General features: G+C 44.2%; 2 protein-coding genes across 2 annotated transcripts; one reads left to right on the forward strand and one right to left on the reverse strand.

Moving 5' to 3' along the window:
• Window positions 1-1,813: 1,813 nt before the first annotated feature.
• Window positions 1,814-6,513, forward strand: zswim2 (zinc finger, SWIM-type containing 2; the record flags this gene model as incomplete). Its single annotated transcript, XM_080527279.1, has 10 exons — window positions 1,814-1,963; window positions 2,181-2,257; window positions 2,335-2,375; window positions 2,657-2,882; window positions 3,362-3,613; window positions 3,749-3,833; window positions 4,170-4,261; window positions 4,856-5,024; window positions 5,116-5,661; window positions 6,508-6,513. The coding sequence occupies 10 exons, from the start codon at window positions 1,814-1,816 to the stop codon at window positions 6,511-6,513; spliced, it is 1,644 nt and encodes a 547-aa protein (XP_080383405.1).
• A 1,698-nt stretch (window positions 6,514-8,211) lies between these two features.
• fam171b (family with sequence similarity 171 member B) lies at window positions 8,212-16,421 on the reverse strand (the record flags this gene model as incomplete). The annotated part of the gene is made up of 8 exons (XM_080527280.1): window positions 8,212-9,508; window positions 10,325-10,448; window positions 10,643-10,759; window positions 11,028-11,198; window positions 11,323-11,484; window positions 11,766-11,858; window positions 14,728-14,961; window positions 16,187-16,421. 8 exons carry the CDS (start codon window positions 16,419-16,421, stop codon window positions 8,212-8,214), a joined length of 2,433 nt encoding a protein of 810 aa, XP_080383406.1.
• Between the last annotated feature and the right edge of the window lie 1,601 nt (window positions 16,422-18,022).

Here is an 18,022-nt window from a genome sequence, read left to right on the forward strand (position 1 = left end):
ATATTTTGATAAAATGATGTGGAGATGAGATTCTTTTTTATTATTACTATGTTTGGCAGTCCCCTTTGGTATTCAGTCTCCATTCAGTCAACCCTGGAGAATTTGTGGCATAAACAGCATGTATTTATTTTTGTCACAATAACTTTGATACCTTTTTCTCTCTCTCAATTCAATGAGCTTTATTGGCACAATAAGACATAATCTTACACTGCCAAAGCAAACTAAGAACTTACTAAATAAATGTTGACAGAACATCTCTCTCTCTCTCTCTCTCTCTCTCTCTCTCTCTCTCTCTCTCTCTCTCTCTCTCTCTCTCTCTTAGATATTGTGCCCTTAAATAGTGTGACTTTGACAGGAATTAATGTTGGGTCTTGCACTGTAACCACAAGGATTCTCATCTCATAACTCCTGCTCTCCAACCCACCATCTTATGAAACAGAACAAAAATCTATAGTATACTTTCCCATTCCATGAATGACATGGGGCTGTTAAGTTTCCTGGGAGTGACGTCATCGCATGATGGTACAGCCACACTCATTACCTTTACACATCTGCCACATCAGCAACAGCCATGCAAGGTAATACACAGACACTCCTGGGATTTCTATTGTGCAAGTTAGAGTAGGGAGTTAGAGTAGGGAGTTAGAGTAGGGAGTTGCAATACAATGCTGCAGAAAGTACCTTGTTATGCACTGTTGAAGAGGTCTACACAGTAACACTGTTTATCATCCACTTATCTAGGATAGTTTAACTTAGCAGTTTGAGAGAGACATTTACTTCATAATCTTGATATTTATGTATATTATCTGTCTATGTCATCTAGCCAAATTCAGTGATGTCAGTGTAACTTGTATTTTACTCTCTCCTGTCTCCGTATCAGGGGACATGTTCCTGACACCTCTGTGTGTGTGTGTGTGTGTGTGTGTGTGTGTGTGTGTGTGTGTGTGTGTGTGTGTGTGTGTGTGTGTGTGTGTGTGTGTGTGTGTGTGTGTGCGTGTGTGTGTGTGTGTGTGTGTGTGTGTGTGTGCGTGTGTGTATGTGTGTACGTGCGTGCATGTGCACTTGTGTGTGTGTGTGTGTGTGTGTGTGTGTGTGTGTGTGTGTGTGTGTGTGTGTGTGTGTGAGTCCTTTCCCTGTTTACGACCTCCCATCATGGGTTTAATTTGAAACAGTGGAGAGTAGGACCCTGCCAGCACATGTGATTCCAATCAGTCGCTGTGGATGCTTTTTCCCAATTCTGCGATGAAAAGGAAACAGTTTAATGTCCGTAGATGAAGTACTAGCTGGAGAGCAACATAGAGCGGGATAGACATACCCTGGCTAAGGCTTGGTTTTCACACTTAACAGTTATCCCAGTCATCTCTTTGAGAACCCAGTCAGACACACTCAAAAATAACTTTTCAAAATAGACTGAAATATCGTGGACTCTAACTCTTAACTGCCTATGCATTTGAGTGTGGTCCCATTTCCGCAGCCCCAGCCCTCAATTTAAAACAAGTGGCAAGAGCTCCCTCTAGGGGTAGGCCGGGACAGTTACAGGTTATTTATCAATTACCATGACTACCGCAAACAGTTGTATCGCGAAGGCCGAGCTGTCACTTTCAGTGTGTAACCTTGGTCAAGGATCGTCAGCCATCTACCGTTAACGGCCGGTAACATGGGATTTCACAACTAGTAATTCTATCACTATTGTGTCTTCTTTGACGATAGGCTACGCTACATCTAAACAGCAGAAGTTACACCAAAGGCTGCATAGTACCCCTCTCTCTGTTAAGACTTGACGACCCCCCCCCCCCCTCGACTGGGAAGCGCTATGTTCAGGAAAACAGTCTGGAAGAATACTGTCAGTGATGCTCTGAGCTGGCGGCAGGATCAGGCGCTGAACACGACCATATTCATCCTGAAAGAGTACGGTCCGACCGGATTCCTACTCAAAGAAGAGGGGGAACCCAAACACTTCAAAGTAGGCATAGTTAGGGAAAACAGTAATGCTAATAGTAGCTAATGCTCACAGCAATTTCACACAATCTGCAGTCACACAGATGTGCATTGTTATTATGCAATGGATAGACAGTTTTAATTAAGTAGCCTAACAGACTATAGCTAATTACTCAAAGTGGTTTACATTCACTTTCATGTTCTTGGACTCTATTCACTCAGCCAATGATCTTATTCCACAGGTGTACTTGGGAGACCCTCATACTTGTATTTGTCCAACATTCCTCAAAGAGAGGGAACCCTGCAAACATATCTGCTGGTAATAATAAATAACATAGTCTAAATTATTCATACAACAATAACTGTCATGACATGATGATTGTACTTTCATTACAGGGTGTTAATGCGTAAATTCAGACTGCCGAGAGAACATGAATGTAAGTTAACACCTCCCTGAATTACATTTATTGCTTTATATTGTAACATCAAACTGTAGGACTATGCCCCAAACCAACCCCCAGCCTAATTGGCCTACGATCTGAAAGGATTATAACATTTTCACAGAGCCCCCAGCCTCTAACCCACATAAAGTTACATTGGGATTAGGGGCCTATTATTCTATAATGAAATACCCTTCTTTCCAAATGGCATAATGGACTGCACATACATGTTTTTAATGAAAACTATTGGTTCAGTGGTACAGTATATCCTCTTTCAGATTGCTTTCAGCAGGGCTTGGTGGAAAGACAGATTCTGGAGGTGCTACAGGGTTTTCACAAGCCCAAAACCCCCCGGCCAGCTGACACATCTGTCTCGGAGACCCCCAAAACGGACCCAGGTCAGGAGCAAGGGGGTGTCCTCCAGAAGAAGCTCCAAGCAGAGGATGTGTGTCCCATCTGCCAAGAAGAGCTGCTTTTGAAACGTCTGCCTGTGTCTTATTGCAGGTCAGAAGTTTTCTGATACAGCATCACACTGTTTGCGTCCGCCTTGACTTAAAACAAACAATGACATGTGTAACCTAACATTATAATAATTATCTACGCTTATTTGAATAGTCAGGTAGGCTAGTGATTCCTCAGCTTCTCTGTGTTTATTCAGCAAAAGTGTGCCATTTGTACGTCTGTATCTTTAATGACAGAAGACAGAGAACATTAGTTTCCTGTTTGCACTGCTGCCCTGTAATGCTTCAAAGCACTTATTTTATAAACCTGCAGTCTGCTCAGGGTTGTGATCAATTCAATTGAATTTCTATTCTATGATCTGGCAAAAACACTGAAACTGGAATGCACCTGATTGAAATACCTAAGCTCCTATACATAACAGCACTAATGTTAGTGTTCAATTACTTATAAAGTATTTAAGATTGTGTGTTGTTTTACTGCATCAAGGGAACGTGTAGAAAACATATTGTTATCCTATTCAGGTTTGGCTGCGGCAACAATGTCCACATCTCTTGTATGAAGGTGTGGGCGGACCACCAGACGGGTTCAGAGCAGGAGGCCACAGTGAAGTGCCCGTTGTGCAGGGAGGACTTTGGGCCTGTGAAGCTGTTGCAGAAGCAGGTGGAGAACGCAGCCAGGCTCCACACGGCTGCAGAGAGAGAGAGGGCTGACAGGCACCTGGGGGTGCTCTGTAACAACTGTAGAGTATGCCCGATCACTGGCAAGTGCTTCAAGTAAGTTACTTCCATGGTTCATCGTCAGATGTTTGTTACTTAAGTAATCACGCGCCACACTTCTTGAATCTTGAGATCAACCTTGTCCCTTCTCTCTCGATGCAGAGTTTTTAGAATAATTTATAATGTCTCTAGATGCACAGTCTGCAGCTACTATCACCTGTGTGAGGACTGTATAAAGAGGAGCTGCCACCCACGGCACCAATTTGCCATGCGAATGGTAAGAAACTTCAGTTGAATACTGTGAAAATGTATGCATATGCGTATGCAAATGTTTCCCTCAGGCATTTATTTCCCTCCATCAGGAATCTATTAAGGCGTATGTGACTGAAACTTTGCATCTTATCAATACATGTTTTTTTCGTAGGTAGAAACTCATTGGGCCAGTTAATTTGAGATCTGCAAGTATAACTGTGATTTAAGAGTAACTATTCAGCCCCTATTCAGAGTCTCTTCACTCAAAGTAAGATTTTGTTTCTGCTGTTAGAAAAGATGTTTCTCAGTTGTGAACACATTTGCATTCACCCACTCTAATATTACCTATTTTCTCCCTCAGAGAAGGAATCAGAAGTGGTTTCCCATGGGGCGGCGTGTGTTCCACACACTGGGTGAACTACGGGAGACAACCACTCTGTCAGTGGATGACAGGCAAGTGTTTACAGCTCCTCTCATGTCATACAGGAACCCCTCAATAACCTGGACAAGACCATGTTAAATGTCTGAACATTCAAGGTGACATGGTGAACACATACTGCAAAAAGGGAGATATACCAACTATATGTTCAATTTAATATATATCATAACAAATGATATTTAAGATATCTATGTGCATATATTTTCCCCAGTTTTTTCCCCATAATTATGTAATACTCTGCACAACACTTAATTCATAATACTATAGTCATAAAGCTCAGTTCTTAATTCATAATACTATAATCATGATTGGAAATGCATCCCATACATACTGGGTAACAAATAGCTATGTTTTATACTGTATATTTCTATGTATTTTGTATTTTGAATTTTGTAACTGTTTTTAAATGTGTTGTTGTACGGCGACCTTGATTGCCATGAAAGGCGCCTTATAAAATAAATGTATTATTATTATTATTATTATTATACTGTGAACAAGTTGTTGTTGCCCTTTCTTTTGACAATCGTGCCGTTGTTTTTTTTGTTGCCTCATTGAACATTGAAATGTTGCCTGAATCCACTGAATCCCTGCTCTCCTCTCCTTCTCAGTATGATTCCCATTGAGAACGACCCTGTACCAGAGCACGTGTTGAAGAGCCTTCCTACAGTTAGTGTGAGGAAGGGCAGTCTCCTGCTGGACCCTGGGCAGCAGTGCAGGATCTGCCTCAAGAGCTTTCATCTGGGCCAGTATGCCAGAACCCTGCCCTGCCACCACAAGGTAAAGAGGTGAAGACAGCCCTGCCCATAATTTGGTTTTAGATTTTTTTATCCCAACTAAATTGGAGCACTTTTATCTCTCCTTCACACAGTTCCACACAGATTGTATTGACTCATTGCTCCGGAGGTCCAATTCATGTCCCCTGGACGGCTACGTCATCTACAACCCCCTGACGTGGAGCAGCACTGGGGGCAAGAGCTTGTCCAAGCTGGCCTCAAATGCTGCCCATACACAGGCTAAGCTCACAGAGCAGCACAGACTGGAGCTGTTTGTCCCCGGTGTGGGTATGCTGGATCAAACAGTCAGGGTTGCTCCCTCTCTGAGTATGGTCAGCTCTGAGGTCTTAGCTGGTGCCCTAGTTCCTCTCCTACACGATCCAGTGGTTAAGGGCTTACAAGGCCTATGCATCAATAACATGAGCATAGAGAATGTGACTGGAAAGGGGGAAGCAGAGGAGGGTAGAACTCCTGTCAAATCTGTCTTTCGTAAGAAGAACCATTCCACAGACCGACTTAGTAGAGATGCATCCAGGCCACACTGCTCTACCAAGAGGCTGGAGCAACACACTGCAACCTCAACTAACAGGCTGGCAGCTGTCTACAGAGAGGCTGGAGGGAGCCAGCAGCAGCATCTGTTTGTAGGTTTCAACAAGTCTGATAGACACAGGCCTGCTACTGTCACTCACTCAAGAGCAGCTGTTGTTGGCCTATGGAGAAGCAGGCCGAAGCGGAAACTGAAAGCCAGGATACCCAGACCCGGCACAGGGGACAGGCAGACCCTAGACCTGAGAATGACAGGGGTGCTCATCAACACTCATCAACACGCAACATCAGGGGAAAAAAGAATGACCAATTTGTAAACAACATCTTCATTCACTTACTCATTCACAAATCCCCCCTTATCTGTCGATTTTGTTGACTGTTTTGTATCTTCTTTACATCTTTATATAATTTGACCTGAATAAACTACATTAACATTTTGAAAGAGAGACATCGTATAGATTTATGGTATTGGTATCAAGTGAGTTTATTAAAGAGGCATTGATTAGTGCACAAAAAGGCAGACTAATAACACTACTGTAATTTACTGACATAATTAAACACAAGAAATGCCAATTTGGAAAGCCTGAAAGTCTAACTTTAAATTAGTACATACATTATAAATACACTACATTACATTGAAATAAATAAAAGGAAGGACATTCAGTGGAGGCCACTTAAAAATGAACTGGCCAGTAGGGTCTTCGAGAAATATCATCACATACTGTATTGTCCTTTACATACAATTCCCAGTAGTTTAAATCACTTGTTTTTGTAACGTTTATCAGTGACAACAGTGGGGGGAGGGAATCATTCAATCTTGTAAAGCCTCATAAATTGACTTGTGTACAACTTGTGTTGCTACATTTAGAATAAGGTACAAGTTGCTACATCTTCAAGCTTTTTTACACTTAAGTTCTCATTTAAACGTCTTTTCTCCTCAGTCATAAACCACATACAGTATAGTGTGTGTTCTGAACAGTGATGTGATGGCTCAAAAGCTTGTCATCCTATTCCACGCTGAGATGCATTCTCTCAATTCTCTTTGCTGAAAAAGGGATAGACTATGCACATTTCAACATAATACACAATCACATACTAGCCTACATCATTATGCTTGAGTATGTACATACAAAAATGCGATTCATGTACAGTTTTAACTCCATACTGTACATACTGAAGGACGTTTCATGGACCCATGTGTGATGTCACTACACTACATAATGGGGGAAGACTAAGTACAGCCAAAACATTGATGAAGCAGCAGGACTAATATTGCTGGACAGATCATTTTCAGAATAGACTGTAGTAAATGGTGTGTGCTTCACCAGATTTAAGCACAGTTATATCGTTTGTGTTCATTTGAATTAACACTTTGACTTTGACTTAAAATACATCAGTTGTAAGTGCTTTCATCTATTCCAGTGCTGTATGTTGTACTGTATGTTCATATTATATTTGTGGTTTCCAAACATTCAAAATGTTTTTTGTATGTCTTGTGCCTAATTGTGCTCCAATACATGACAAACAGGTAAGTAAAGTGTTCTGTGCTTTGTTGGTCTGTACCATGAAATAACAATGGCCACCTCAGCAATCAATTAGGTTGTAAGACCATGTTGTTCATGTAAGGTTGGCTTGTGAATAGGAGGCATTTGATCTATTGAACTACTTGAAAGCTACATGAAAGTAAGACAAATGTTGAGTTGAATCAATCAAGAGACAATATTCGCATTGTCTGAACACTACAAGTAAAAGTCATTTCTTTGTTATCATACATACAGTGGGACATAGACATACCTTTCATGCATCCTCAAATAAAGTGGGTCTTTCCTCCTCAATATCGCTTTTCTGACTTCAAAAATGGCAGCTTTACTGTGTGTCTGGTTCGATGTTCCTGCTATCCCCAATATATGCCTTCAGTATATCCTATATCACATATTAGACCTACATTCCCAGTTGAAGAGAGACACAGATGGTACAGGCCGGCTGACTAGAACCCGACATACTGTAAGCACTTTGAACAGATAATGTGTCAATATTGATTTGCTTTAAAGGCAGGCAATTATGGTTGGTTAAGTGTACTATACAGGAACTGTATCACTCTCCGCTGCCAGCGCATCAACTCAACAGAATGTCAATACACACTGCCTATTAGAGTACTATATCCTTTCCCATCACCTTATATTATCTCCAAACATCCATTATGACAGAGAGAAGGCTCTCTCTGATGCCAATATCTGGAGTTATAAGTTTAACCATATAGGTGCTTACATGGACAATTTTGCAGTGTAGCATCCAGCTGGTGATTTAATAACTCCATTTAGAAGAGCCTGCAATTGGTGAGTGCATCAAGCCACACAAAACTGGTGCCATCAAGCCACATAAAAAAACAACCTTTGACATACTGTACATCCCATTTCTTTGCTGTAGCTTATTAGTAGGCAAGGTGGTGCCGCCACGCTTTGGCCACTATGCAATGTCAACACAATAACTATAGTCAAATACATTTTTATCTCAGCCAATTCAGAAATAGCACTCAACATGAAACTGGAATTCAAAAATGCACCATATGCCTGAAATGTCGATTCAATTCCGGAAATGGCTGGTTTAAAATGAATTCCAGGCCTCTGTCTCTGTTGGGCAGTGCTTTAACTCCTCTTGGTGGGGTGCCTCTCCTCTCTGACATGCCTGGTGCCCCTCTTCTCCGACCTCCCCTTCTCTCTCACCTTCCTCAGCCTGCGTGGGGGTGGTGTTCCCCTCGACTCGCTGTCCTCCTGTGCGCTGGACGTATCCACCCCGTCCCTCTCCTCTGGGATATTGGGAATGGCCCCGCTGCTCCCATCCAGAATGTTCCTCAGATAGGGGTCCTCGGGAGTGCAGGTGGTGGTGGTCCCACTCTCACTGCTGCTCAGGTCCTGCTCCTCGCTGTAGCGTGCCCTGCTGTGGTGGGGGAAGGACCCCCTGATTGAGGGCCTCTCGCGCTCTGACTCGCGGACGTTCTGCTGCGGCTCATTCATGTCCACCCCGGAGTCCAGGCTGGTGTCGTTGCTGCTGGGGGGCCGATGTCGGCCATGTAGCTCGATGATGGAGTGGCGGACCGATGCAGCCGGTTTCCCGTCCAGGGACACGAACCAAGCCCTAGGGTGAGGTGAGGAAGTCTTGCCGCGGGTCAACTCTAGTAAGGTGCGCTCTGATATCCCCTGCAGCTCGCTGGGCCCTCCCACCCCGCCACTGAAGGCCCCCATGCCGGCTGCCTCGTTCAGGGTTCCAGGGACGGATACTGAAGACTCCAAGACGCTGCTGTAGCGACCCCACACTCCAGAGTTGGAGCCCAGACCCTGGGGAGGGGTCTCCAGGGCCTGGGGCTGGTTTTGGTCACTCTGTTGGGGGTTGTTGGCACCCTGGGAGTGGTGGGGGATCTTAGGGAGTGTCTGGGTGTAGTTGTCCTTACTGCCCGACTCCGAGTGGGGGTCGTAGTCACCACCATTCCGGGGAAATGTGGCCGACTTGCAGCCGGACCCTTGCTGCTCCTGGACGCTGAAAAACTCTGGGGCATGGATGATGGCCTGATTGTAGAGGTGGACCATCTTGTCTTGGAAAAACATGTCCTGACCCACACCATGATGGGCCCTGTTCTGGTCCCTTAGTCTGGCTACCTCCTCACTGTTGACGTAGTGAGAAGGCTGGGGACCCACATTCTCATACAGGAGAGCAGAGGGGCGGGCCCCGGGGTCCTCCACGTAGATGTTGTAGTTGGCTTTGTGTCTGGGGGTGGAAGAGGGGTCACACTGGACGCTTTGTGAGGCCAGGCCATGCACCCTGTCACTGGGGTGGAAGGAGAGGGCATGACCCTCCTCCATGTGGGTGGAGGTGGTCTGGTCTTTCTTCAGAACAGACAGTTTGGTGAAGCGTGCTCGTCTCCTTCTCGGCACACGAGAGGATTCTCTGAAGATGAGAGACAAAACAAGTTACTGAAGTGAATTTTACACTAGAAGAGCCGTGATGGGGCTCCTTTCATTACTTTTCCTAGATATGTGCGTTTTTACCACCCAGTATCCTTAGATTTTCACAATCACATCAGGATAAGCTAGTATAAAGCTATTTAGTAGTTTTTCTGTGTAGGAGGCAGGCTAATTTACAAGACGTGCCAACTAGTGATCTTTGTGTGTACCTAGTAGGTAAAATAGGCACGGCTGCGTGCCCCGCGGTGGCGTAGCGGTCTAAGCACTAGCCACTAGTGCAAGCTGCCCACCGGGGACTGGGATCGAATCCCGGTCTCGCCAGACCCGGATATGGCTGAGGCACACAGGGAGCGGCATATTGAGCGGCCGCTCCAGAGGGCGGTATAGGACTATTTCCGGACAAGGATCCGTCGCGCAACAGCGCCCCCGGGGTGCCGGAATAACGGTGCTGGGCTCGAGGAGCCAGTCAGCTAGTCTGCCTGGCGATCTCCTCTGGGGCTGCCGGCCACGGGGTCGTGCGGCGGATCCTACGCAATAGGCAGGGGATAATTGGAAGCTAGGTTGGGTTCAATTGGATACCAAATTGGGTGAAAAAGGGATAAAATCTGAAAAACAAATGTAAAATAAATAAATAATAATAGGCACGGCTGTTCTATTAAGGTCTTTATCTTAGGTTGAAATCACCACCTTTTCTACTATGAGACAGGTCTAATAAGGTACTGTAATTATGATGTCACACAACATTCACTTGACTTCTATGATATTCTCAGTTGAATTGACATTGTGACTGATCACTTACCCACAGTGGCACAGCAGCACAGACAGAAACCCAATCACAATAGCGAGAGTTCCTCCAAATATTCCTATGAGCAGGTAGGTATGGTACGAGATGAAATCCATAGAGCTGGCATGTCCCATGTAACCTGGATGGGCACACACAGTGATTCATTTATCGATCATCTATTCTCAGTATTCTCCAGTAGAACATTTGAAAATAGGGTTGTAAAATTCCCATAAGTTTGGGAAACTTTCAGATAATTTCCAGTTCCGTAAGTTTCCATTCCCAAACGGGAATTTTGCAATCCTATTTGAAAATAAAAGACAAATGCAGTCGTACCATTGTGGGAGGGTAAAGGTGCAGCGATCCAGTAGCCCAAATGAGATGCCACATAGGTCCAGACCAGGTGATCTCCAACCCTCTTGACTATTCCCAAACCCTGATTCTCCCAGGCACCTGAGGATGGGAATGAAGATAACCATTTTAACTATTGAAGAAAGTATGTACAGAATAAGGTGGAGAACAATTCACAGACGCATTGTTCTCTGAAGGGGAGCATGTATAATGGCTATTTGCAGCAATGAATGGATATTAAATGTACAGTAGATGTAGAGTATAGTATTGCCATCCGAAAGGCACATAAGTTCAATAATGACAATAAAGAAAGGCACCACAAAAATGAGAGGCACCTTTACATAGGAACATATTTCTTGACATCACCCACCTGTATTGGAGTCCAAGGCCCAGGCGGGGACAGTGTCCAAGTGCTTTAGGCCATGTGTGTCTGCCAGGGGCAGGGAGATCTGGATGGGTCCTCTAATCTGGACTTCCTGACCACCAGAGTACAGCAGAGCACTAACCGCTGCCACAGCCCTCAACTCAACACTACTGTACGCTGAGGACACATTGAACCACATGGTAGAGAGAATTAAATTGGTTGGTGCACTCCATGACAGAAAGTATGTAAAACAGACAACAAACCACATCCATTGTAGTTACTATATTTCTGCTGAGCTCACCTGACGATTTGTTGCTGACGATGCCTGGGGTGCAGTTCACGCAGTCCTTGGCTAGGTGGCGCTGCGGCGCGGTCAGGTAGGCCGTCACTGTGGAGATGTTACTGTTGTCTGTGAGCATGAGGAGGCTCTTGGGAAACTGCACACTGGGCTGGGAGGAGATATCTGTGGATAACACACCCAAGAGGCCAAGCTTGAGTAACCAGTGACACTAAAGGCAGATGTTTAGATCCAGGATACCTAGTTTGCAGTTGCGCTGCACAGGACACCAGATCTCACAATATCTGGAGATTTATTCAACAACTCTGGAAGCCCATCAGTATGATATAGCAATCGATTGCACTGCACACCAAGACTGCAATGTATACAACCTGAAACACAACCTTGTTTGCAACTTCTGTCTCTAACTTGACAAATGAACAACATTTCCAGAGGTGTGTACATACCAGGTAACTTTCCAGTGATCACCACAGAGTCCTCGAACAGCCAAATGTTGCCTTGGTTTTGAGGGAGTAGCGATAAGGTCACAGCAGAGAATACTGCAATAGATATGGTCAGTGATGAGTCACTTTTAAAACGTCATCTAATCTTTAGATAAAATGTATGATAACTTTGCACAAGAGAGACAGCTATCTAGGCAATACATAGTCAGGTTGGATGCTTTCACAGTACGGAACACATTGTGCTCCCAGTGGCCATAGGACAACCCATTGTGGGTGGGGAAAGAGACTGTACTAGAAGTAGGTTACAACATATAGGGTAGGATATACACATATACAAACCCTAACCCACATATCAGGATAGTTGGGAAGAGATGTGTTGCCCCCAAAACCTCTATGCAGGTTGTGTGGAGAAGAAGCTGAAACAATAGATCATCTTTTCTAATACTGCCACAAACTTTTGGTGTCAGGTACAGAAATGTCTCTTAAAGCATGTTATACAACAGTTAGGCCTAGTTCCGACCAAGTAATTTGATTGGACAAGAGGCATTCCATGAGGTCTGATATACAGTATAACAGCACTGGGACCTTTAACTATGTATCACTCCGCCACACAGATGTTCTACTAAATGACCGTTAATTAGACTACATGTTTGTGTTCAGGTTACAAGGCAACAGTCCATTTGAAGTTCAGTTGCGGAACTATTTTTGGTTTATTTTTATGATTAAATAAACAAACAAATCATAATCTGTTGTCGCTTATTACTGATCAACTTGCTCTAACATCTAACTTGGTAAAGAACCACTTATTAGCATACTTTTGTAATTGGAATGAACCTTCCAATGCGGAATCCAATGGGTGCATCCTCATAGAGAGCCTTCCTCTCCTCATCACCTTCATCTGCCCTCCTATGAAAGCTAATTCCCAGTAGGCACCGTTCAAGTTTTTTTTTTATTGCTACAGAACAGTGAAGGAGAAGGAAAGGAGACGAGAGGAAGTGCATCTTTTCCTGTGTTTCTATATAGCTGCCAGCAGATGGCGAGATTGTCTCATACTTCTTTTCTTTTTTTTATGGCTCTGCGTATTAGATAACCGAGCAGGGAGGTGCCTCTGATGGTGTGATGCAAGGCAACCCATCTGCTACCACCCGCCCCTCTCTGGTTCTTCCCTCTGACACCCTCCCCCTGCCTCTCTACCCTCTATCTCCCCATCTTTCTTTTGTACCCCCCCCCCCCCCCCACACACACACACACACACACACACACACACACACACACACACACACACACACACACACACACACACACACACACACACACACACACACACACACACACACACACACAGTCTCTGGTAAAGCACAGTAAGACAAAGGAGAAAAGAAAACAACAGAGGCTGCAGACCCAGCAGGAATAGGCTCCTCTTACCAAATACATAACAGCAATATGGTCAGAGAGTCAACCCCCACCATGTGATTCAATATGGCTGCACTTAGATACAAGATATAGGTGGTGGTGTTACATTTCAAGACAAAATGCGTCTCAGACTCCTTGGCTACACACACTGCTTGGCTACACATAAAGGGGGGAAATCAATAACAATAATGTAGTGTACAACATTATATTTGCTTTGCTCTCCAAAGAGCATAGTAGTAGCCTGCATTTTTTTTCTTTTTCTTCATATACTGGTGCAAACATAACCAGACAGAGAACACACTCTCACAGAAGGTGTGGACATTGTGCTGCTCATGGATTTCAACTGGAAATGTATAGACCAACATTCACTTTCCCTCATCATAGAGTGGCAAAGATAGGGTGCCCTGGAGCACCCTGCCTCTGACTGTGGCAGAGCTTGGCTCCCCCAGCCACATCATCATGTAAATATATACCAATGACCTGAGGGCAGAGGAGATGGTTTTTGGCTCTCTCAGCAGAGTGATAGAGAGGGCATCCACTACCTTCCTGACTCGTCGTGATAATCGTCTCTGTTGAGGAGGGACTTCCACCCTTCCACCGTCTCACGATCCAGAAGGTGAATGCCAGTCTCTCCGGCCTTGAAACTGCCTCTATGGCAATGTCCACCTCTACAAAGAGACCGTCCCTATCTTTGCTAGGACCATATAAGACGTTGCCCTCAACCCCAGACCCTGCAGACCGCTAAGACACTACAATCCCACACCACACAGGATCTCCAGGATACCCCATCCACAGCATCGTCAGCCCCAATACCAGGCCAGAACAGGCACCTCCATCTCAGCTTCAGACCTCCCAATACCAGGTCTTCAATCCTCCTTCCCCCAGTAGCAGCCCCACCCTTGGTAGGCTGATCTACACTAACCTTGTTTAGAAAGGCGCTATACAAATGAAGTATTATTATTATTATTATTATTATTCATGTTCAAAGACCAACACAAACTTTTCACCAATATAGGCAGAGCAGTAAATTAGAGTGTTCAGAGGGTTAGCAAAGGGAGTGGGACAATTATCCATTCCATGTTCAATAATTACCAATAGGTGTCAAATCATAACGGACACAACAGTTGATAATCCCTCATACTGTACCACCAGTACATCTTCTACAAAATATATGGAAGTAGGCCTAGTGTATATCTTTTTTCACATGAAATTCTATATTCCGCTATATTCCGAAAACATAGAATGACCAATGTTGCATTGATCGCCTCCACACTCTATGCCAATTACTAATGAAATCATGCAACCGTACATGCCTTTGATAGGGTATAAAATCAAATAGGACAATATCATAAATATCTGCTTCTCATATTCAATTATCTCAATCCACTCATTGCCAGAGACCTGCCCTCCGCCTCAGCGCTAACTTAAACTTTGCTGAACGAAAATGACCAATTTAGCGGCCATGGCCAATAAAACTCAGTGTTGCGCAGTGCTCTTTAGAGGAAGCAAATTGGGGCCCAAAGCCTAGAAATGTTTGAAGACTAGAACTCACAGGGTCGTTTGTTGGTCCTCCAGGGCAGCGGGGTGGGAACATAGCCCTTCATGCTGGCTACGATGATGAGGCTGATGCCCAGTCTGTAGGGCACTCTCAGATGGACCTCTCCTGTCTCCCCGGTCAGGGCGGAGCTACTCAGGCTGTGGTTAACATACACCTCCACGGACGCCCCGCCCAATGGCCGACGTGTCACCATGTCCTTCACCACCACCTTCAGAGCAAAGGGGGGCTCTGGAGGGAGAAAAAAACAACATAAAAACAAAGTATAGTTAGCAGCTGCAGTAGATACTATGGGGCGAGAAGAGGGGGTTATCTCAGAAAGAATCTTCTGAAGTAGATCAGTCCACAACAACATACAAGATCTACAGTTCCACTCTAACAGAATCACACAAATACTAGTAGTGCATAACAAAACCAGTTGCCTCAATTATCAGAGAGAAACATGTGCACATGGTTTCGATTTAAGGCAATTGGTGACCTGAGGTGTCCATCTATAATGTTGTTGTTGTGGTGATTATGCTAACTACACATTTCTACTATAAGTGATCATAAAGACCCCTAAAAACAAGTTACAATATGGAAGTGGCGTGAATATGAATATTGTGGATATTTTAGCATTTCCACAGCATCTAAACGTGCATGCAGGAACGTGACTCTGGATGAAGCAATGCCATTAAGGTGTCTCTCCCCACATTTGGTGGAGACTATCAATTCCCTCTGTAACCTTTAACTCAACATGAAAAAGTGATGAGGGAAGGGAGCACTGAATCAGTGAGAGAGATCTTTACAATATATTTACAAATCTGATCATGTTTACTGATGCTACCTTGAAATTAATATGAAGAAATTGGAGTAGTTCAATAATGGAATAATAAATGGAATATGGTATATGAGAATCCCCAATACCTTGAAATGATAATAATGATAATACTTAATGCAATTAGTTTGGCAGCAAAATGTATAGATGGGGCCAGCAGCTGCCTGGCAAAGACATAGGCTACTCATAAATCTTGGACAGTATAAATACAGTTCATAGTGCATACAGTACGTGTACCGTACAGATTATGTAGTGGCATTATAAATGTGTATTTATTGCATTATTGGATAAGAATATGAGATGTACAATCAACTCTGATGATAAAAGTGGAAAACATATATTAGCCTACAGGCCTAGTACTATGTGTCCAATTTATTTACAATATACTTCAAAATATGACTCTTTGTTTAGATTTACAATGGACTTCTAATGTTCTTATCTTCTTATTTCTTAATAAGCCTGTGTTCAGTGGACTATAATCATTAAAGCGATCGATAATATTTGTATTCAGTTCTAGCATTGTGTTCCCTTTGTGCAATGGAGTACGTCTCCAATACCCGACCATATTTGTTTCTCCATCCATGGACAGGCCGTCACATTCACAGCCCAACCCTAGACAATGTGTCATGTAGGCCCTACCTGCTGTGAAGGAAGACTGTTTCTCATTCTCACCCTGTTGTAAGATCGTCTGGTGGCCAGTCACGGACCCGTCTGAGAGAGGGGCGGTGATGGCATGGTCGTCGGCCGGCGAGGGGAGGCCGGTGGTGTGGGCAGCCAGGGCACCACCCTCCCCCTCCGTGGCCCTCACCACACCATCCCCGCAGGAGATCACCAACACCGACAGGAGCAGGAGGCACAGACGTTCCGCAGGCATGGCGAGAGGGAGCTGCGACCCAAAGACATAACTGCGCGAAACGAGACGGGGTGGGAGGAAGAATGGAGTCTCGCCGTCTCTTCCTTTGTCATGTAAACGGCATGGTTGAACAGACGCAGGTTACCGTTAGCCTAGATGCGATGCAGAAAGCGGCAGGCTGGTGACTGGCTGGTGCTGATGCTGAGTGTTCGTGGGCGTGCAGTGCACGTATAGCCTACTACACAACAACAGACAAGACGGAAGATGGTGCTGTTACATCACAGAGCTCTACCACGCCCTCTGTTGGTGATATGTTGAATATAAAGAAATAAGAAAAGTATAGTAGGACAGTAGAAAATTAAATGCACAATAGACAATCAAAGTCCCTGAGGAGGATTTACTTTATTCGTGGTTATTCATGCATTATTGAATAATAGTTCATACTCTAGTTAGAAGAGTTTAGCTCAATAGCTGAGTCGTGTGAATGAATGAATGAATGAATGAATGAATGAATGGTCTTTATTGTCATTGATACAGTACAGGTACCATACAACGACATTTAGGAGGGGGGGCTCCCCTGGTGCTAGGTAAAAAATACTAAAAACAAGAAGGGAAAAGAGCTGGTTTACATAAATAAAGGCTATATACACTATCCACTATACTATACTACTATACTAGACAAATAAAACACTGTGCTGTACTCTATGCTATGCTATACATATCCTAACATTTCCTATCTCTGAACCTTCTGTACACGAGGGTTGTCATATTGCACATAGTATTATTGCACATTCATTTAAAGTGTCGCAGTTTGCAGGTTTGAAATGTTCACAGTTGTATTTCAGTATTGCACTTGATTACAATCTAATAGCTGCCATCAAATTGTCTAGATTGTCCAGGGCCTAGAACCTAGGTCTTTGCTGTGTTCAGGGCCTGAATGGCCCTAGGGTAGAAGCTGAGCTTCAGTCTATTTGTCCTTGCGGACATGGTCCTGAACCGCCTGCCTGAGGGCAGCCGAACAAAGTGTTCGTTCCCGGGGTGGGATGGGTCTCTGGAGATCTTGGAGGCCTTCCTGAGGCAGCGTGTGTTGCCCAGAGAGGGGAGGGGGGCGCCGATGATCTTCTGGGCTGATCTCTCTTATCATACACCAGTGCTCTGACTTCATGCCACCTACCTCTTAAGGCCAATGCACACGGCGTGCGATTTTGTCGTGCGACGGAATTCTTTTGGTCGTGCGACAGAAAAAATTAATTCGCTTCCATTGTTTTGAATGGGACTTAGTCCTGTAGGCTACTGTACATCACATGAGCGTGGTTCCAAACCACCTCCACATAATTCAGGTAGCTTTAGGTATTGACCACCAAGTGGCGACATTGTATCATCTTCAAATACTAAAATCAGAAAGTTGATGAAAGTAGAGTTTATACATTTTGCATCCTCAAAAGGTAACAAAGTCATGCTTGGCAAGAAAAAGCAGTATTTAAAAACGGTCATTCTTTTGTAAACAATAACTCTGGGTGAAAATGCCTTGTTGATGGCAGAGGTCAGAGGAGAATGCCCAGACTGGTTCGAGCTGATAGAATGGCAACAGTAACTTAAATAACCACCCAAGGTATGCAGAA

Source organism: Nansenia antarctica (assembly GCF_963989245.1).
Source record: "Nansenia antarctica genome assembly, chromosome: 3".
Taxonomy (NCBI): domain Eukaryota; kingdom Metazoa; phylum Chordata; class Actinopteri; order Argentiniformes; family Microstomatidae; genus Nansenia; species Nansenia antarctica.